General features: G+C 41.1%; 1 protein-coding gene across 1 annotated transcript in view; it reads right to left on the bottom strand.

Annotated features, from left to right (window-relative positions):
* Positions 1–8,429: 8,429 nt before the first annotated feature.
* slc7a11 (solute carrier family 7 member 11) overlaps positions 8,430–23,072 on the bottom strand; it is a 39,579-nt gene continuing 24,936 nt past the window's right edge. The window contains exons 8-12 of the mRNA XM_033632454.2: positions 15,573–15,676; positions 13,018–13,114; positions 12,408–12,557; positions 10,528–10,705; positions 8,430–8,773 (exon numbers count right to left, since the gene is read on the bottom strand). Of these exons, the coding sequence (XP_033488345.1) occupies positions 8,718–8,773; positions 10,528–10,705; positions 12,408–12,557; positions 13,018–13,114; positions 15,573–15,676 (585 nt within the window). The 3' untranslated portion in view covers positions 8,430–8,717. The remainder of the gene's footprint in view (positions 8,774–10,527; positions 10,706–12,407; positions 12,558–13,017; positions 13,115–15,572; positions 15,677–23,072) is intronic.

Genomic DNA, 23,072 nt, shown 5'->3' with positions numbered 1-23,072 from the left:
AATTACGCTTTATATAAATTGAGTCTGGTGGTTTTGGAAATTTGGCTTTTTTCAGGGAAAGGATAGCACCAGGCCCTCTGACGGGCCCAGGCCAGGCCTGGTCAGATATGACTTTTTTTTTTTTTTTTTAAAGCTATGATTTGATAATGTTATAGGCTATGTATTGTAGCGACCCTGCAGTAAATGTTCTGTTATAATGTCAATGTTCCGTGAGTTAATGGCATATTTGGGATTGAATGAGGTGCGGGGTGCGAGTGTGACGGGGATGAGGAGGGCTGTGTGAGTGCGCGTGCTGGTGTGTGTATGAGTGAGCTGGAGGAGAGAGCAGGAGAGCACAGATGGAGTTACAGCTAAGTTGTTGTTTGTTGGTTGTTTTGGCGTGGTTACGGCCAACAGTAACCTGTACTGTTCAGTAATAAACGGTGGTTTAATTGCCGAATAACTGCGTCATCCTTTCCACACGTCCTGGCGGACGCTACAGTATTGTAAAAAATAAAATTAAACCACACTTTGTATGACACATAGCCTAAAGTTACAACAAACTTAAGGGCCGAATTCACAAAGAATGAACTGCGGCCGCTGATAGCACCTTGAATTGCACTTCATTTGCACCCGCAGTTTGCTCTGTCTTAACGTCCTATTCACAAAGGATATTGCGCTAATGATATACCAGCGCAAACACACCCACAAAGTTTGGCAGCTGAGTGCAGTTTGCCCCTGATTTGCCCCTGATTGCAATTAGCCACACATGGCAAAGTATAAATGCTGGCTTTGCGCCAAGAACACTGTGGCAGAACAATGGCAGACACTGTTTGGCAAAGTACTGAATACTGTATACCCTCATGTAGTGATGTCTGCTGGTGAGTCAGTCTAATAGTGTCGGATGGGTTGAGGCCGTGGATTTCACGTTTATTTTCCCCGTTTCGTGAATTAAATTATTGAAAGTTGCTTTTGAAGTGCATGACAGAAGTGCGTTTTGAGAACGACCGCAGACTGTCACCTGTTCAACGCATCAATATCTTCGGATGCCATTAAAGTAATAATGATTATAATAATAATGTCAAAATATTATTTACAGACTGATTTAACAGACGATCACTGCTGCCACGATCACTGGAAAGTCTGAAAGTCTGGGCGAGAGGCTTCCACAGAGAAGCGCCCAGTTTGCACCAGCTTTCTAAAGACGTTATTTACTTCACTCAAACTGCGTGTGGCTATTAGCACTGGTGTTAGTGAATTAGACTTTGTTTATCAATGAGGCTCATTTGCATAGAAAGAGGCAACTTCTGCACCAAATATATGCATATTACCTCATTTAAATATGTGCAAATAACACCGGAGCACCGAGACACAATCTGCTTGGCAGCGCAGTTAGTGGAGCATTTCACCCTCTGCGTATGCTTTGTGAATTAGACGGTATCTGTTTGCTCCATTTTTACTGGTTTAGCGGCCGCAAAAGCCACACAATCCTTTTGTGAATTCGGCCCTCAGTTACAATGTTGCAATATTGTGCGCGCACAGCCCTTCACCACCTGGATCCTAAAATAAACACCTGTTTTATTATATAATCATGCTTCGGTGTTGTGCCATTCATTAAGATCCTATGTTTCTGTCATTCAAATAACAAGACTTGTGGTTTAATACTCTTAATTATAACAGCCAACTTATTGAAAAATGTCGGGTTTATATCGGGCTCAGGCCCATAATTACAGTTAATTGGACGGGCCGGGCCGGGCCGGTCCCGGACATAACGTGTATGGGCTCGGGCCAGGTCGGGCTGGATTTTTTGGGCCCGATCTTAAGCTCTAATCTGAGGTGACCCCTGCTTTTATTCCCATGTGTGGCTATTGTGAATGCCTGGGAAAAGTAGTCCTTTTTACACAGAGATTGCACCATAGGGCCATTATAAAGTTCCCTCTTTAGAACCTAACAACTGATGTGACATATAACATGCACATTGATAGCACTATAGAAACAATATGGTATTGACATGGCAATACTAATCATTTACTGTCTCTGTTATATAGTGGCTGATCTCATCCTCTGCTCAGCGGGTAAAAAGCTCCCTGACCTCATTGTTTTCCTAATTTACAGACATTTTCAGTCGCTAAACTTCTTTTTTGAGTTAGCTGCTAACTGCAATAAGCTGCTTTTTAAATCTCCCATGGCGGGTCACATGTATAACACACCGTCAAAACGTCACACCCGTGCTGCTGTTGCGTTTATACAGACATCGTTTCAGCACTGGTATTACCTTTGATGCTGGCCTAAAGGCGAGACAACTCTGTCCCCCATTCTGCAATTGTACCTTTTACACAACACAGCCACGAGGACTAAGGGCATGAATTTCCTGCCTTGAAGAGGCAGTTTAAAAGGGAGCAGGACATGGACACTTTGACTAAAACAGAAGAAGGCAAAGCTGCAGTGTCATAGCCTGATCAACCATGTGCCATTTTTGTCATATTGCGGCTTTTTCCTCACATATCTGGCATTTCCGATTTTTTACGTGTCTGAAATGCACAGAAAATGTGATCCTGTAATGTATGTGATAGCTGAATGTCCTCTAGGATAATGCAGACTTCTAAGTTGATACTTTATTCGCATTGTGTTAGAGTGTCCTTAGTAACACAGAGTATACGTGACTGTGAAGGGCTTGGTGTAAAGCATTATGAAATAGGTTTGCCCTTCATGTGATAATTAAGGCTCATGTGAAGTCATTTAAATAAATGTTAAAGTAACACTCCAACCTGAGCAGTGACAGCCTATGAACAAGGTTCAAATGCCTGTGGTGTGAGCACAGCTAGCTCTATTCTCACAAAGGCTAATGCTAGCTGAGTTTAAGCCAGCTTTTTTATGGCTCAGCGCTAAAGTGGAAGCTCCCGGGCATTTTGTCTCCATCCTGCCATCCTCTCATCAGCAGTAAAAGCCCTCCATTTACAGTGCTGAGAGGGAATGCAGTGTGCCACAGGGCAGCGGTTACACAGACAGATTACCTGCAAATCCCACCCGGGAGGAATGGAGAGCAGCCACATCAGCAGACTGCACCCCCCCACACATACATACACACACACACACACACCCCTCGGAGTAAGACTATAACCACACCAGGCCACATAGGGCCAAGCCACTTCATTCCTGATGCAGGAGGGAAGAGGGTGGTGGTGCTGCTGTCTGACTGGCTAATGTGAAATGTGAGTGGGCTACCGGGGGAGCAGAGAGTCCCCATAAGGTTGGAGGTGATGGAAAGTCATAATAATGACTGAATCAAATGACAAAGGTTGTAATGTTAGGGCTGGAACATCTGCATGCTGCAAACTGGGTGTGAGAGACACAACAATCTGATAACACACGGGCTCTTCTTACTGAACTCAGAGAGGAAATTATTGTGTCTGTTTTAGCACCTGTGTGGTCTTGTGATGTTACAAACTAAATTTCCATCAGACAACTTGTTAAAGCTGCACTATGTTTTTATATTACAAATAGATGTAATGACACATGTAATGTTAAGGGTGTTGCTTGTGGTGATAAACTCACAAAGAAGCATCACCATCTCTACTGTTTCCTTCAGTTTGATTGACCATTTTAGTCAACACATTCTCAGCCCGACCTTCTCACATATTGATGTTTAGTCATGGACTTTCCACATTGAGATATGTATGCAAGGTACCCTGGGTGCATTGGTTGTTGATGTTGTGGGATGCCGCATAAAATTCAGCCTGTTACATGCCTTGTATGTCCCCAAAATACACTTGTTTTCACAGGAAATTTAAAGTTTGCATACAGTATCTTTAAAAAAATGCACTACATTGGTACAACACTTGAAATTGATGTTTTTTTCCTTTAACAACCAACGCACATGATTAAGTTTTGCCAACACACACGGTTGGGTTTAGGCAACAAAAGCATGTAGTTGGGTTTAAGAGAAAAGAACAGGGTTTGGCTTTACAATCACACAGGAAGTGAACACAGGCCTCCCGGTTGAAAGTTGGTGGTTGCTGGACCCCTCCTGCCTGCCCTAGTCGGACTTCTCACCCCTTTACTTTGGACATTTTGGATACGTTGCCAGGCTATCACAGGGCTGACACATAGAGACAGACAACCAGTCACACTCACATTCACACCTATGGGAAATTTAGAGTCAGAGATTGTGGGAGGAAGCTGGAGCACCCACAGAAAACCCACGCTGACATGGGGACAACATGCAAACTCCACACAGAACCAGAATCCCTCTTGCTTTGAGGCAACAATGCTAACCACTCATATGTGCTATATCGTAGGCAACTGGACTTGCTTGCGTTTCTTGAAGATGTTACGCCTCTCATCCAAGAGGCTTCTTCAGTTCTAAATGACTGGTATGGAGCCACAGGCTTTAAACTCTGTGTGGGTGTGGACCCTTACCCTTACCGTCGACCAAAGTTGGGCCATCGGTGAGCGTCTGTCGCCCTAGTTTTTGCGGTGTGTCCCACACCGTCGGCACTTCGGCGGCTTTTCGGCAGATTGAGCATGTTGAATCGGCGGCGGAGCTTGTCGGTGAGAGAGATCACTCTGATTGGCTGTTCAGGTTTTATTTCCTCGCCCCTATAACAAGTGAATCTCCCTGAAGTGAAACCGGGGCTAACTGGTGCTTCCTCCTCAGGCTCCACTTCACTCACCTGCCTGACAGACCCGATGCTTCTTCCCTCTTTAACCTGAATAACAAACTGGAGCTAGCTGGGAGCGGCTAGCAGAGCCTTAGCCGCAGCATGACCGGAGGGAAGCACAGCCAGTTAGCCTCTGCTAGTCTCTGAGGGGAACTGCCCATTGGTCTGACAGCCCATTGTTCCTACCATATTAAACCCATTGTTCCGAAGTCCGTTCTGAAATCATCATGATGCCCTGTGGTTAAGGTCTGGTTAGGTTTAGGCACAAAAACCACTTGGTTAGGGTCAGGAAAAGATCATGGTGTGGGTTAAAATGAAAAAGAAAGTGACAAACACATAAGCTGCGAGCCTGCTTCGCCTCAAGCCTTTCCCAGCTGACCCAGAGCCAGTAGCGGCGCACCATTAAGGCAGAAATACGCCCGCCGGGAGCCATTGGACTAATGGGATGTTGGACCAATGGGCTGTCGGACCAATGACATGGACCCATCTCTCAGCTGCACAAATAGGAAACCCCTCGGCTGACAGGATGTACCACTCTCTCACTCCGCTCTCTCTCACGCAGGCACAGAACGTACGTGCTACTTGGCCATCGGATGTAGTCTGTGTAGTGTGTTCAAATGCAACTGACACACGGCGACGTGACGCGACGTGAGGCAACGTAGACGACGCAACAGTTGCCTTTCGTCGCCGCTATTTCTTTGATGTCGGGTTGGTGTGTCCGCACCTTTAAGGTCACAATGTGAGTCGTTGACCCATCTGGCCATCATGTGTGTCGTTGGGGTCAGGTGGGACCAGGTGTGAAGTCTTTTGGGAAGGGATCCCAAGACTGCGTTGTAGGTGGGTGATAAGTTGGCCGCCTCCTCTGTTTAACGATGGTCATTCCAGTTTGACGCAGATGGCTTCTTTCATGCCTCTTTCAAACCATCTTTCCTCCCTGACCAAGATGTGCATATTGCTGTCCTCTAAGGAGTGTACCTTCTCCTGTAGATGTAAGTGGACAGCTGAGTCTTGACCTGAGGAGCTGGCTCTCCTGTGCTGTGCCATGCGGTTTTGGAGTGGTTGTTTTGTCTCCCCAATGTAGAAATCTGTGCATTCTTGGCTGCACTGAACTGCATACGCTACATTACTCTGCTTATGTCTGGGTGTTTTGTCCTTAGGGTGGACAAGTTTCTGTCTCAGTGTGTTACTGGGTTTAAAGTGTACAGGGATGTGGTGTTTGTTGAAAGTCCTCCTGAGTTTCTCAGACACTCCTGCGACATAAAGAATGAAGATGTTTCGTTTTTGTGTCTCATCCTGTCTGCTCTGGGTCTTTTTGAGGTTTTTGCAAAGGCCCAGTTGGGTTAGGCAGAAGATGACTCTGTGTAGGTTTTCTGTACACCTCAATGTGTAGATTTCTGTCCTCTTCAATGTGCACTGCACAGTCTTATAAGGTAGACTGTCTCCTCTGACATCCTCCCGTGTGAATTTGATGCTGGGGTCCACTGCATTAATGTGTTCCGTGAGGGTTGCCACTTCCTTAGTTTTGATATGAACCCAGTTGTCATCCACATATCTGAACCAGTGGCTAGGAGCCTGCAACTTCATACCAGTCATTTAGAACTGAAGAGGCTTCTTGGATGAGAGGCGAAACGTCTTCAAGAAACACAAGCAAGTCCAGTTGCCTACGATATAGCACTTAGATTACCATGACCTGGATGTCTGATAATCTTCACCGACAAAATGCTAACCACTGCACCACCGTGCCGCCAGCAGTTCCAACAGCTTACCATTATATGTTCAGGCCATAATTATAATTCATTCATCTACTCTGAGGCATATTCTTTGAATTTCTCCCTCTGTCTGGATCACCATCATCCTGCAAATGCATCCTAAAATATCCAGAATATCCCCAAAATATCACTAGCCTTTTTCTTTTCTTTTTTCTTTTTTTTTTTGAAGAAGAAAAGTTTATTTGTAACCTGAAAATATCTTGCAAAAAACAGAAAAACATCTTGGTATAACAAGAAACTTTCTCACATTATTACCTGATACTGATTTTTATTTGCTGCAGCAACACACCTCTGTATTTAGCAATAAAAGCGGATGGCACAAATCTGATGCCAAGTGGGGCTCCTCACCATGTCTCTTTTACTAAACCTAACCACAGTAACATTTATTGTCCAAACCTAACCTCTATAACTTTACGTTAATTACGTAACTGTATGTTAAAGACGTGACATCATTTGTGGGGTGCTAATTTGTAGGATATAATATGGACCATCCTATGACAATACATTGTTTGTTCATGTTGGCAGAAGTAAGTATTTCTCTTACAGGTATGTTCACTCTGAACAATGTAGACCATCTTCTACAGCAAGTTTGAAAGTCTGCCTTTTTAAGAAAAAACAAACATCTGGTAGAAATAATAACTTGGTGTGGTTCTCCAGGAAAAAAAGGCTAACTGCTAGCCTGAAGACAGTTTATTTGTATCATTTGTGTTTTATTGGTAGGGGCTTGCCCCTGGTCAAGACCTGTGCCTGTAAGTCTGTGAGGCATCTTTCTGAGAGGATTACCAAAACATGAAAGAAACAGGACAGCAAGATGAAATTGGGCTTGCTCAGCAGAGCAAATGTAGCTACCCAAACTGACAGTGCATACAGACGAGGAATGAAGCAGTGTGACAGCAAGTTGAGGAGAACAGGTATATTTAAAATGTGTCACAAACTGTATGAAAAATGAAAATAGTGAATTATGTCAAAATATAAATCTGAATAGTTATCTAGTTTTGCATCTGTGAAAAGTAGTTTTTGTCCCACCAGTTTTTTAAAAACTTAAAAAAGACACTTTGTTCCGCTGATATACTGTAGTCTGCCAGATACTGTCATCTACCAGCCACAGAGAGCAGTTTTCAGAGATATATAAAATTGAGAAGCCTGCTAATGTTACCTGAATGATGTGCACATTGCAAATTAAAAAAACACAAGGACTGACTAAGGTTTAGATTTGTTAGCCATTGAGCAAATTGTGGTATTTTCAACCTGCAACTAGATCCAAATCTGCACTAACTGTCAAAGCCTGTTTACACAAACAGATATTATTACTAACATGTCATTACTATGCTGTTTTGTGTCAGTGAAGCACCTACTTCTAGGCATGAATCCTAAAGTTTAGCCTTTTATCATTTATGCCTCTGTGCCGGCAAGCTCCAGGCCATGGGTGGAGGAATTATGTTTTCAGGTTGTCTGTTCTTCGTATTGTCATAAAAGTGATATTTCAAGAAGGCCTGGGGGGGATTTTTTCCCATATGCTAACTATGAAAATATTTCACATAAATAGGATATAATGATTAAGTGATAATATTTTACATCTGAAGGTCAAAAGTCAACTTCACGTCTGTTCTCGAAAAATATGTTTCTTGCCATTATTCAACATCATATCTCAGGAAGAGAAAGGGAAACATTTGGTTAGATACTGAATCTGTGACACTCATCTTGGGTGTCCACCTTGAAACAGTGCTGATTGTGTAGATCTTCTGTGCTGTTGGGGGGAAGATGTGTGTGAAGCACCCATGTTTTCACAGACATGGACGTAAACTGTAACTGCAACTTGATGGATTTGCTGAGGCGTTTGATATTCAAACCACCACAAACAAATTAACTAAGCTCCATAAATAACACATTTGAGTCTGTGGTTGCTTAGACTTCAAGGAAACCGTAAAAAACATGGGACAAACCTTTCTACAAAAAATCAGACAATAAAATCACATTAGTCCAGACAATGTTTGTATCATGTGCAGTGACCTGCTCTGTTCAGACATAGTTTGTGTGGGTTGAGGGGAAAATGGTGATCAGATGGCCATTTGCTGTTACATAAAACATAACATTAAACATGATACATACTGTATAAATTCACTTCTTTCAACATAAATTGTTATTCTTAATAAAATGCATTATATAAAGTCAGATTCAGCAGAGACATTTATAACTTTAAATCTTTGTGCTACAAGAGTTTTGAAAAGGTACAACAGCAGTTTTACTCTCTTGGGTAGAGTTCAGCTCAGTAACTACTCTAAGTAGGTGATGTAGTGGTTGTGAGCTGTTATTGCTCGACAGGGACAACTAACAGGAGGATCTGCAAGGTTCTGTTGAAGGAATCTGGGGACACAGAAAATCACACAATGACGTCATCTCTCATGTCATATATAAGGTAAAACAAATAATAAATAGGGCTAATTTAAACCACAATTAACCATCTGGTTTCTTTAACTTTCACTCAGGAGTAACAATCAGCCTATTTTATAGGCCTCTGCTCGAAAATTGTATACCCATAATGAAATGAATATATCTCTGCAACCACAAGGTCTATCTGAATACTTCTGGTGTCATGGTAAAGGGAACACTTGTGAGATTTGTTAAGATGTGTAAATATCAGTATATGTGTTATATGTGAAGAGTAAATGAAGATGGCACACAGCACAAATGAAACATTTTGAGGTTTGCCTAAACAAAAAAGCATTTTCAGTATGAGTATCCCTTTGGAATGATGCAGCTGCAGCTCTAAACCTCTATCAAATCATAGTACAATATGTGAACACTAACTCTGCAAAGGTTGATTCTGATAAAGTGAAGCAGAACAATATTAGAGAGGTTTTAGTACAGAAAATTCAGGCGAGCTCTCCAAAATTGCACCATGTTTGCATGTGATTTTTGTCATGTACAATCCTATAGCTTTCATTTTTTGTTTCTGTAAATCCATAATGATGTTTAGGATATACATATACAACTGTCCGTTTGTTTTTTTTCATGTATTTCCCACTCCAAACTGACCAATACACACCTACTACATGTGAAACAGATTTTCTCTTCTGTGCTTTGGAGGCTCTATCTCTGCAACGGATTGGTCGATTTGAGTGACTCGTTTGATTCGTTAGAGCCAATAGAATGATGCTATACCCACCAAAACAAGATTGACAGCACTGTAAGCCAATCAGAGTCAGCAGAACGCCATTGTGGGGGAGATGTCGGCTGCTGTGAGTGGTAATTTTATGCTTATCCCCGGAACCTGAAGCCCGTCATGTTCGCCTGGATTCATTTGAATGCAGCACGGCATTCAAATGGCCTACCGGAATGTAGCGTGATTTAACGGCAGAATGAGCTTTTCAAGGCAAAAATAACAAAGGTAAGAGAAATTTTACAACTATTGCTTGGCGAAATGATTTCTGTTGTTGTTCTTTGGCCTCTATCTCCCTGATGCTTTGGTGTAGAGTGCTTTGGCACCAATGTGTGGAAACAGCGGGGTCTCTGCTTTCATTTGAGATGAATGGCTTGTGTTTTGCATAACGTGGCATCAAGTTAGAGCCCTAAATATACCGAGTGGGTCGGGATATCGGTGCTGTATGGAGTTTGATTTGTTGTTTATTTAGTTGTTGTTTGAGCTGTGTTTGGGGCATGTAAAAAGGGTTTTTACAGTCTTGTAGCCCAGGTTCTGCAGTTTAATTTGATGTGCAACATCACTATATTCTACGTGATCAGTGCATTTTTTCACACTGTGTTTGCAAAGTCGCTCTCAAAGTCCCCCAATAGGGGGGACTGGTTGATCACTATCAACTGTTATGAAATTTTATCAGCCATATCACCCAGTTTTAATGTAAACTCAAGATAACCCTGATGGAATCATCAGGAGATGTTTTTCTCAGACATAACAACCACTGTAGCCTATTTAGTTGTGTGGCACTGTCCATGATGAGTAAACTGACTTTTATGCGAGAATGAGTGGAGTATTCCTTTAAATCTGGTCTACATGACAATAAAAGTTCAGCGTGACCTGATATACCAAAAATGATCCATCTTTTTCAGTCATATGTGTTGAATGTGACATTCCACTGTATCAGCAGCTACTTATTACCTACCTAAAGCCCTCTGAAGCCACTTTGGTCTGCGGTTAAAGTAAATGAAGATATAGTAGGCAGGGATGCCAGTGAGGGAAATGGCAAATCCAATCCCTGTGTTGATGGGATCCGAGTACAGAGAAAGGAAGACCATGAAGAAACAAGTGAAGCAGAACACCACTGGGATGAAAAGCGGGACCTGTGAACAAGTCATGAGTGACATCTGTTATTACTATCCATATACTGTACAGATACAAAGCAGATACAAAGATATGCACTAATATTTAAGCAAAGACAAGTTTTTGTGAAACATGAACAATAGCTATAAGAACGAAATGAGTTACTGTGGAATTAGGGCTGGGCGACATGCCTTAAAAATAATATTGTAAAATGTTTAGGCTATATCGCTATACACAATGTATGTCATGATATTTTTAAATCTTTAATGTACTATCGACTAATGCTAAATTATTTAGTGAACTACCATTACAGTAAAGTTGATAAAGCAGCTACTGCCATAATAAAGTTAAAAAAAAGTATTGTTATAATTTAATAAATCAAAGCGTAACCACTGGTGCTTTTATTTTTAAGCATGCAGCTCAGGCAGAAAGTGTTGATGTTGTTGCTGTGAACTTGAAGCTTCTGGTCAACAGTTAGATGTTAGCCGTTAGCAGAAAGTTAAACTATTGCCATTGTGTCTATAAACGTAAGGATTTATTCACCGTGGGCTGGAAACACACAAACAGCTCTCCACTTTATATATTAATTGTATTTGCAAGTCACACTGGTGCTCCATGGTCGCAGAATGTGACTAAATGGTTGTGGTGTGGAGCCCTGCGGATACAAAGACACACGTTTCCTCTGCTCACACTGTTGTTAATCTCAATAAGTTTAACTGTTACTGTGGCGTTGTTACAGGTAAGGATTTAGTCAACCTGAGCTGTAAAAAAAACCTAAAAGCTCTCCAGCCCATACATCAATAATATTTGCAAGCCACAGTAGTGCTCTGTGGCTGCAAAACGCAACTAATTATAATAGCAGTCTGGAGCCCTGCAGATACAAAAACACACTCAGGGGAAAAATATCTGGATGGGCGGAGGTGTGTGATGCATCATGTTTGTGAATCTTTTCTTATGTGCATGAGCCACAGGAGAGAGCGAGAGAACTGAAACGCCAAAGTGAGTGTCATGCAGATGGCTTAAAGAATGATGTAACCATTTCTACTTGATGTCAGTGATATAGCCATATTTTACGTCACACAAGGAACAAGCCGTGGTGTATCGCCCACCCTTATGTGCAATACAATGACAGTGCAACCTAATTGGCATAAAAAATGTTAGCATTTTAAGTATCTATGTCAAAACTTTATGATTCTTTACGTTTCAACAATGCTGTGGTTAACATGTGGTTAGTTTTAGGAACAAACACCACTTGATTATAGTTTGGAAAAGATCATGTTTTTGCTTAAAATACTTTGGTATTGGTGGCACTATCCCAGCTGAAAACGCAGCCATGTCCTTTATGGCACTATCCCCAGTGAAGAAAAAGCAACGAGTTGCTAAAAAAACCAGGACAAGTCATCAAAACAACTGGTTTTATTGTCTGTTGGTCTTGAACTGTTGTCTAAAGCTTGTCAGGCTTCTAACCCCTGTCATGCTATCCACCATCCCCTCCACCTCCAGATGAAAAAGTCAGCTCATATACTACATCACTATAGAAACGTTGATATCATACATAAGAAACATGCAGATGTAGCGTATTTGTGGTTTGCAAAAACGTACAATCCCAACATTTTCTTCTGATGACCAGGCTGGATGGTGAGTGACTTGTATTTCAGTGTAGCAAAGATTCAGACAGGATTCAGAACAACTACAGCTGTGTACAGGTGTGTAAGCACTGACCTTAAAGGGCCGGGGAAGATCAGGTTTTGTGTAGCGGAGGTAGATTAAACCCAGCACCACCACACCGATGAACAGCCACCGCAGGAAGCTCATGAAGTTCAACAGGCTGTAGATGTCTCCAACAAACAGCTGCAGTATGGTCATAGGGTACTGCACACAAACACACACACACAAGAAGTTAAAAACAATTTGTAGCTAATGATAGTTGCAGTGGATTGTGTTACCAGTCTTATTTCTTGTGCTTATTTTTACCACAGCTAAAGTAAAAATTCTCATGTGACTGCCAGGCAGGTGTCCATTAAAACCTATTATTAGGACACCTAAAGCACAGATCAATTGTTTAACCATATGTCAGCATGTAACGTACCGTACATGTAGGTAACCACAGCAACAATAATATGCTTCACGATAGATTACCAGCAGATGATAATTAACATGTAAAGTGGTGTCATTAGTTTCAAGATCAGTATTGATGTTGTTGTTATAGATTTTTGCTCAATGTGAATTGCTGTTGTTGTTGTTATATCCAATGGGAACATCAGTGATATTTAGTGTTGTAATGAACAGTTATTGATTGTTGTCATTATTGAACATATTGCAGTAAACTGACCAGTATGAGGACAGCAGCCAGTGGAGTGTGTCTGCGAACGTGGACCATAGACAAAACCTCAGGGAGCTGTCCTTCACGGGATGCCACGTAGAACATTCTGGTGAACAGACACACACACCCACACACATATGTACACATACAATCAATCAATCAATTTCAATTTTATTTATAAAGCCCAATATCACAAATCACAATTTGCCTCACAGGGCTTTACAGCATACGACATCCCTCTGTCCTTAGGACCCTCGCAGCGGATAAGGAAAAACTCCCCAAAAAAAACCCTTTAACGGGGGAAAAAAAACGGTAGAATCCTCAGGAAGAGCAACTGAGGAGGGATCCCTCTTCCAGGACGGACAGACGTGCAATAGATGTCGTACAGAACAGATCAGCATAATAAATTAACAGTAATCCGCATGACACAATGAGAAAGAGAGAGAGACAGAGAGAGAGATGCAGGTAATGACAGTAGGTTACAACAACATTATTGAAAGTAATAATATTATAGTTATAGTTCTGGCTACTGTGGTACAATATGTTGAAAGTATGTATTAATATCTGGCAGTATACATGTGTGACAATAGTCATATGTGTATAATAACAGTAGAAGTATGACTAATGACTAATGATGGCAGCAGCAGCAGGAGGCATCTGGCAAGACCACGGCAGCAGCACAACTACACACGTCACGCTGTCCAGGCACCACTGCGATATGAGTTAATCTGAGAGACTGTTGAGCACAAAGGCTCCGGAGAAGAAACAAAGGCTCCGGAGAAGAACAAAGGCTCCGGAGAAGAACAGAAATCTGAACAAGATTGACAATAAGAATTTAGTTAATATTAACTTTTTTCATTGATGATGTGACTAAAACAAGCCCATTTGAATCTTTAATAACCCCACCTTGACATTATGAGATTATTTACTGTATCAGCAGAATTGCAATCAAAGATGTGATGACCCGAATTTAAACTGGGAACTTGGATATAAGATAGGGCTGTCAGAAGGTCTGTGCTCTGTTTGCTAATTTTCATTAAAACTCTCCCATGTACGAAGGTTCAAAGACTAACAGAGAGATTCAGGAAACTGCCTGCCATGAGGGTACAAACTCCAAGAGATCCAAGCAGAGTGCAAAATTGACTTGTGCAACTTGCTCTAATCACTGTACACATTGCAAATTCTAGTAGTAGTAGTAATAGTGATTGCTGCTGAGGCTACTGTCAAAGAAACTCAACACTTGCTGTACAGATATCTTACAATCACAGCCTTCCCATGGCTCATATGGCATAGCTAATCCCTCCATTTCCTGGCAGACTTTTAAAATGAAAGATCAGCAGGAAGTGTTAATTTTTATTGGGATGTGCTTAACAGCTTTCAGAAAAAATGCTCAAGTAAAAGTGACTTGAAATATCTAGTGAATGCAAACAGGTTTTCCTCAGTCACAGTAAAGTTATAAGGTGTAACTCTGCTGTTGTACTGATGGACTTAATGCTGTCTTAGTACTGTGGGAAAGTAAATTTCTGCCCTTCACTGATTTTTTTTCACTGATGGTGAATAGTCTTTACTGGTGACTCACCTTTATTTGGTCCTTTAGGCCACATGCACAACTATTATTTGAGACTCAGTCATTAATTGAATATTAATTAAATTAATATTTGAGAATTTACAATAAATGCCATAAACTGTCATTATTCTTTCTATAGCTCTCCACAACTCAACCAATCACAGTGCTATATACCACTGAATATTGAATATGAAGTATGTTGTCATTGACGCAGCTCACCCCAGAATGTACTGTAGTGCTAATTATCAGTCTAGATTGTTTTGGTGTGAGTTGGAGGTATCAGCCCTAGATGTGTCTGCCTTTACAAAAATGGAACAGGGTGGCACTCAGCTTATGTTACTCAAAGCACCCAAATAGAAATAAAAAAAAACTTCAAAAACTCAACAGCAATGTCTTTTTCCAGAAATCACGACAATCCCACAGATCTTGTTGTGAGCAGTTTCATGTAGGCACACTTTTCTTTCTACCGAACTGCATCCACTAACCATATCACCGTACAGAACAAAGTGTGCATCTACTCATGGACAACAGGTTAGTGCTTCTGACAGTGTGTGATGTAAACGTTAATTGCATTCTCCTCAGCTGAGCTGTAATGTTAGCTAGCTCAGTGGTGCTAGGTGAGCTAGCAATAGATGTATGCTTCCTTCTGCGCAATGATATGGTTGGTGGGTGTAGTTTGGTAGAGAGAAAATAGTTCTGACATGAAACTGCTCATAACAAGGTCTGTGGATTATCTTCAGTAATCTGGTCATGATTTCTGGAAAGAGACATTAATGCTGAGTTTTTCAAATGTAATTTTTTTTCACACTTTGTGCACCACAAGCAGAGTAGCATCTAGTTCCATTATACTGGAAGGCAGACATCTCCACAGGTGATACCTCCAACACTGAGCAACTTACACCAAAACAATGTAGACTGATAAATAGCACTACAGGGAAGAGGAACACTACCATATTTTTGTTGTGGGGGTGAACTCTCAAAGAGGAAGCATCTGTACCTTGATAAGGCAAAGAGACAGCCATTCATGGAGCCGTAGCAGGACAGGGCCACAAACACTGGTACTGCTATCGAGAAGTTCCCCATCAGCTTCTCTGCAAACGTCTATGACGAGTAGAATCAGAGGGAGACATGGACAGGAAGCAAAGTGAGCAAGAGTATTGGACTGGCATGCTGTACATCAGCAATGTATCTACTCACAAAAGCATGATAACATATAATATTCACTTATTTCACATCATGATTTATAACATTATTCTTATCATTCTTATTATCTTCTTTCCTATGGGTATCAACAAAGTTGGCCTGGAAACAAAAATTCTGTCCTGGCAGTTTTCCTTTGGAACGGCTCACTGCTACACCTTGTCCATCTTATTTGTAGCCTTTTCATTTCAATTGCTTTGCTCTTTATGCCTGGATTTCATTTATTTCCCACTTCACATCCTTTTCTTGATCTCAAACATTACATGACGGCTTGAACACTTGAAGAATGGGGTTGGGTGACGATGGCTGGTACCACTGCACCTACCCAGAGACTGCTGATAAACTGAGACAGCCCACTTTAGATTAATTGAGGCAGTGGAGAGATGACCATGCCCACTTAGGAGACAGGAAGTGTTTACCATTTTGTACCACTAGCCCAATTTGTAATGCAGTGTCTTTCAGATAGAGTGCCGAAGTCACGCCCCATCCAAATATGTTGTTAATGAATTTAAAACATAAATTTTAAGGTCAAGAAAGTCATACTTTGTGGTAAAACTGTTGAGATATAAGCTTTTGAAAAAAACGTAATTAGAAAGACTACACAGGAGGCGGTCGCGTATGTGATGTCATAGCTTTCGCTCGCTTCCTGCAGCTTGGAGTGACTGTAACCTGGCACAAAACACACAGACATCTTCAATCATAAATCGATTAATCATCAAACAGTGGAATTTCAGCGGGGAGGCCAAGCTGCAGGAAGCGAGCGAAAGCTATGATGTCACATACGTGACCTCCTCCTGTGTACTCTTGAGTTTTTAAATTAAAAAGCTTATATCTCAACAGTTTTACCACAAAGTATGACTTTCTTGACCTTAAAATTTATGTTTTAAATTCATTAACAACATGTTTAGATTTCATGTCGCAACTCAAACAGGAACAAAAGATAATAATGCTCTCCCCATTCACTGCCATTCATATTTTTTCCGATCTAAGGTCCCATGAGCTCTACCGGAAGGGGCGTGACTTTGTGACTTCAAGTGGGTTGTAGCAAGCAGGACTCTTTTTTTCCCATTTTTCTTTCTTTTTTTCCACCATTGCAGGTGGTGGCCTGGCAGCAAACCTGGCAGTTGCCAGAATTGCCCATTAGCCAGTCTGAGCATAGGTATCAAGATAGCTAGCTTATCTGTTGGGAAAATCTGACTTCATTGGTTTTTCACTATTAGGCTTCCATTACTGAATAAAGAATCCGTCACTATATTAAATGAGTTCAATGCTTGGGAAATACACTTATCTGCTTTTTTTTCTTAGAGTGAGAGATAAAGTAGCCTGTTGCTAGTAGCAAGTTTGTAAAGAAATTAGGGATGTCATGATACCAAAAATTCAATAGTCGGTGCTGATATCAGTATAATTACACGATTCTCGATACCAAAGTCGATTCCACGGTAAAAAAAAAAAATTCCAAAGATTCCATGTACTTAAACAAGAAATACTTTATTAAATATTTGCATATAAAATAACATTTCTATCAACAGATTGATATTACTTATATTTTTTCTTTCTCTCGTTTCCTCATTACCTATTTTTTGTTTTTGATCAAACATTGATCAACATCCGCAATAAACTCAATAAACTATTTAAATATTTACCATGTAAATCACGCTGACAGCATTTGACCCAGCCACAATAATTTGTGTGGAATTTCGTCGGTTTCATTTATTGTTTGTCCTGTCCCAGTGCAAACGGCGTCTTTTGATGTCCGTGGTCCAGTTGTGGAAAAAATCAAACGTCCAAGTCCAATAAATCAAACACACCCCAACCGCTGTGTTTAGAGTAGACACACATGCGCAGTCACGTACTGCTGAGAGTGAAATCCTTGATCGTTAGCTCACATGCAGCTTGTTAAAGCTGATCTCTGTGTTGTTGAAATTAAACAAAATAACACTGAACATATCTGCTTATTATGCTACTGATATTAATTGGGATATTTTTTAATGAGCTAAATGACATTTAATGGAGTGTTGCACATCTCGAAAGCTGGGCTCATAGGAGACCACCTGACTCTCTCCCAGGGGAGGGGCTGGGGGAGAGAGGAAGATGTCGGGAGTCCGGACAAAGCTCCGCACGGAGCACGGACGGTTCAGAAGCAATTCGGAACAAGTTAATAGCAATTAATAAACAGAGAAAGTGGTGTTTAAACTGCAGCTATTGCTAGCAGATCTATTTTCTGGCCTAAAGTGCGGCTGTGACTAGTTCTGAATGTTGGCTTTGGCAGGCAGCTGCTCTCTCCTCTTCCTCGTCACCCCCTCGCTCTGAATGTAGGCATGGACTGTAGCGCTATATGGTGTATACTGCCCCCATCAGTTCCGGAAGAGTCATAGCACCGATTCTTACGCTGGTATCGGTTCTTCCGTTTTTTAAAAAAAAAGAGAGTATCCCCGGGGTTTTTCATCATGGTGTCGAAAGGTATCGTGAGTATCGGTTCTCATGTCATCACTAAAATAAATAGCACATGAAACTCCCACTTAAATCACAAATTGAGCAAATAAGATACAGCATGTTTATTAGTGGCGGCATGGTTAGCACTGTCGCCTCACAGCAAGAGGGTTCCTGGTTCCAAGCTCAGGAGTTGTCCATCTGTCTGTCAATCCCATATTTGTGAACACAATATTTCAAGAACGCCTCAAGGTAATGTTGGCACAAATGTCCACTTGAGCTCAATTATGAACTGACTAAAGGCCTGTTTCCACTGAACAAGTTCCTGGTACTATTTGGGGGGCAGGAACTACTACAGGAACGTCCCCTCGCACGGTCCTCTCAACCGCCGTGTCTCCACTGAGAACGGAGTAGGAGGAAGGTTCCTGTAAAGTTGCCGGGCTCTGGATGTAATGTAGTTGTTGCGCAACCCTTTTGACCGGGGCAACGTAGTGGCGTAGGGACACTGTTAGCTGTTAGCTGATAGCGGTGTCTGTAATAACTCACTAAACTCACAAAGTGGCCCGTGAAAAAAATATTTTTTCCAGCGGATGTCTTAGTTACAACACGATTGAGCTAACTGGAGTAGTTTCATGTCGTATCCGACAACGGGAGGCTTTTAAGAGATGACGTCCTGATGTTAGCTTTGCTGCTGCTGTTAGCTGTCCCTGTCAGCTGCAGCCACTGATGCTTTCTAGACATCATGATTTCCCAAAACTGAATAAATACCACACATAGCAACACAAAACTGCTTTGCTAGCTCAATCATGTTGTAACTAAGATATCCGCTGGAAAAAAATATGTTTTTTACGGACCGGTTATTGAGTTTGTTTACATGGCAGTGGAAGCTATGAACGAGCTAACCCTCGTCTGCTGAGTTTTAAAAATGCCGGCTATTTTGTCACTTTCTGTTGACGTCACATTCTGCCTTGAGTATATCCAATCAGCACCAAGTAATCCCCAAGCCCCAGCCAGGAGTTTTTCGGGGCCGTTCTGAATACCTACTCCAAGGCAGGGACTTGTTTAGCCCCTGTAAAAGTTGCGGAACTCTGTCCTTCGGGGGTGGTTCCTGCGGTGGAGACACGCACCAATGGCCCCAGCCCCGTAAAATTACCCCGAAGTTCCTGCGGTGGAAACAGGCCTTAAGTCTTGGTGGTCAAAGGTCAAGGCCACTGTGACCTTGTCTGTCTCATTCTTGTGAACATAATATCTCAAGTACGCCATGAGTGAATTTCTTTAAATTTGGCACAAAGGTTGACTTGGACTTGAGGATAAACTGATTGGATTTTGGTGATCAAGCATCTAAAATTAAGGTTGCTATGACATTGCATCCATCTCATTCCAGTGTGTGTGATATCTCAAGAACAACTTGAGGGAATTTCTTCAAATTTGGCACAAATGTTCACTTGGACTCAACAATGAACTGATTGGATTTCAGTTGTTCAAAGGTCTCATTCTCGGGACACAATATCTCAAGAACACCTTAAGAGAATTGACACAAATATCCACTTGGACTGAAGAATAAGCTGATTAGAATTTAGTGGTCAAAAGATCAAGGTCAGTGTGACCTCACAAAATTTGGCCAGAACTCAAGAATTCATTTATTAATTATGACAAAACTTTACACAATTGTCTAATAGGATAAAATAATGTAGTGATGACATTTTATAGCCAAAGGGTCAAAGGTCAACTTCACTGTGACATCATAATGTTCTGCATGAAACACTTTCCTGTCATTACTTAACGTCATATCTCATTAACAGAAGACTAAAAGGAGGTCTAGTCTCCCTCCACAATGTAGATCAGGAGGCTACTGCCTGAGAAATTTGCATTCGCTAAATAAATAACACAAGGGGAAATATTATGACATACTTAATGACACTAATAGTACTCTTATCTTGGGTGTCCAACTTGAAACTGTGCTGGTTATATAGATATTCTGTGCTGTCAGGGGGAAGATGTGTGTGAAGCATTCATGGTTTTACAGACATGGATGTAAACTGAAACTGCAACCTGACTGGTACGTGGAGGCATACAACCGCGGGATGATAATTATAGTTAATCTATAGACGGAGCTGTTAGCTAGCTGTTTCTCTTCTCTTCCAGTCCTCCCTGTCCTAACTCCAGCTTTGCACTGAACGCAAAGACACTTTTCGGAAGACAGCAAACAAGTGTATTTCCCAAAATGTGAGGTTCTTCTTTAAAAAGGGCACCAAGGTTCTGCTGTGAATGTGTCAGTCTCCAACTTTTAGCTTATTGAATTACAATTTGTCTTATTTTATTAACTGGAGCTGGTTAGATTAAATTGGAGTTGTTGACAGGGCTGCTGGCAGTAATTGTCATAAATGGGTCATGCAGAAGTGGGAGCAAAAGCTGCTTATTATTCATGAAGCCATTCAGCACTTATTAATCACAGTCCATGCTTGTATGGACAAGCACTGGCTGTAAAGGAAAAAAAAATCTGCATTTATCTTGGACATGTGTATTTGGGTTTTATACAATGGACACCAAAAAGATGTTGTCACATAGGATCATTTCTAAGCAACCACTCTGTAATGATGCAATACTCTTTAGTATGTTTGACTTCTATTTAAAAAATGTAAATATTGCTTACAAAGCAGTAAGGCTTTGAGAGCAGTTGAGAAAATGGTCATAAAATTATCATGAACCAGTGTTTCATGCATTCCTATTGAAATAGGATTAGTCCTGAAAATATGTATTTTACAATGTGCAGCAAACACAAAGCTCACAATGTGTGTAGTAATGATTGGGGATTTATAAACTGAAAGAGGTCTCCAGCATGAGATTAGGAAAGGGATCATTTTTGTTTTGTTGTCGTGGTGAGTTTCCTTTTATAATGTGCCTTTTACCATGACCTGATTAGGACATTGTTAAAGGAAGTGGAACACATGGAAATGATCTGGATCATTGATGGAAAAGATGGAAGTGGTTAATATATTCCAACAGGCAGGCAGACTACTTTAGGGTCACTAGACTTTATTTGCATCACTTCCTTTGTAGCCACAAAAGAATAAAAACAAATAGATTTACTTTCATAGTGTTTTCTATGAACAGCACAGAAACTTCTGTCTAAAAATACGCTATAAATGCTGTGCTTTTTATACATATTTATCTGTTAACTTAAGTAAACTAGGACATTAAGACAGCATGATATTGAATGGGTAAGACATGGAACAGTTATGGCAACAAAAGCCCTTTTTCCACCGCAGGAACTTTTCTCATTTACCCGGGATTTTGAAAAACCTTGGCGCGTTTCCACTGAAATTACCTGGAGAAAAAACTTTCCCTCAACCTCAGACTTTCCCTGAAAAAAGTACCTAGTAGGGGACTTTTCAGATTACCCGGAATTCATGAGGGGCGGGGCTGTGTGCTGAAGAACGCTGATTGGTGGAACACACACATGCAGCGTTCCGCACTTCTGGCACGTGCAGTCACTGCAAACTTTATTTCAAGCTTCACTTCCTTTGTGTTTTGATTAAGGATGGGTACTGAAACCTGGTACTAAATTAGATATTAGATAGATAGAAATTATCAAAGACCGTAGTATTGATAAGCGCTAATGGTATTGGTTCTTCTGTGCCAGCATTGAACTCCTCCACATACACATGCATACACACTCACTCACACACACACACACACACACACACACTATGGTGTCCACAGACTCTTATCTATTGTTGATCGTTTGTGTTTAATTGTTTCTGGTTAATTCTATTGAAGTTACACCGAGGACAGTAATTGTTCTTAAGTGTGACAGTACTTTTACTTAAGTATAGTCTTATAGTAGTACAATGTGTCAACATTGTGGTAGAACAGTCTTCAATATACCTCAAACTTATGTGATGATGACCTTGAGAGACATACAAAATGACTTGTCTGTATGTATTTCTTTTTAAACTCTTCAACTCTCTCCACAAGTACACTTCACACTCTTACATTACGTGAACATACCTCTAATTTATAAGGTCTAAAATTACTAATAGTGCCTTGAGGCGAGCCTCCTCAAGACAAGTTCTAGACAAATTAAGTTTGAGATGTAAACTTTTGCCATCTGTCTGCGAGAAAGGAAGAACAGAGTGTAATTATTTCATCACATCACTGCCTCCTACGAACAGATAAATGCTCTTAACACCTTTCTTAAGGCTCTCCTATCACTCATTGCACACAGGGCAATAACACTAACTGCATTAGAAAAGATCAGAGATCTCTTAGTGAATGAGTCTTCCCCAGCTATAGGCTTACAGTAGCACTGATAGCAGTCCTCAGTCTAATAGGCAATGGTGGCTGTTATTAGGGGATGTCCGTGATGTGATTAGCATTAACAGGGCCGGGCTGAAACAATCACATTAACAGCTGCTGGGAAGCCGAGCTGTCAGACACTTCACTAATAATTACATGTTAAGTGCAGGAAGGCAACCGCGGTGCTCACATTAGGAGTAAACCTCAGTAGCAGCAGAGAGGTGAGACCTCAACTAAATGCTTTCAAGTAGCACAAACTGCAGAAGAGCCAAGGCCAGCTCCTAATGTGAGGAACTGAAAATCAAAACTGTTGACAGATAGTTGGTGGTTAATTTTAGAATGTAAAAATGAATACCTGGAAAACAAGGGTGACACTAATTATTTAAAAAAAAAAAAAAAAGTACAAATACTGTTTTTCCTGAGAGGCTTTTTGTTTTTGTTTGACCACTTGTAAGATGGGGAGTTAGGGGGTCCTCCACCGCAAAATTTTTAGTGGCAAACATGTAATTTCCACCATTCTGGTGATTTTTATGCATCAATTTGGGCCTTTTCTGCATCACTGTATGTG

This window comes from Epinephelus lanceolatus, chromosome 7 (genome assembly GCF_041903045.1).
Source record: "Epinephelus lanceolatus isolate andai-2023 chromosome 7, ASM4190304v1, whole genome shotgun sequence".
Taxonomy (NCBI): domain Eukaryota; kingdom Metazoa; phylum Chordata; class Actinopteri; order Perciformes; family Serranidae; genus Epinephelus; species Epinephelus lanceolatus.
Note: the sequence above shows the minus strand (reverse complement) of the source record. Positions and strands in the feature narration are given on the sequence as shown.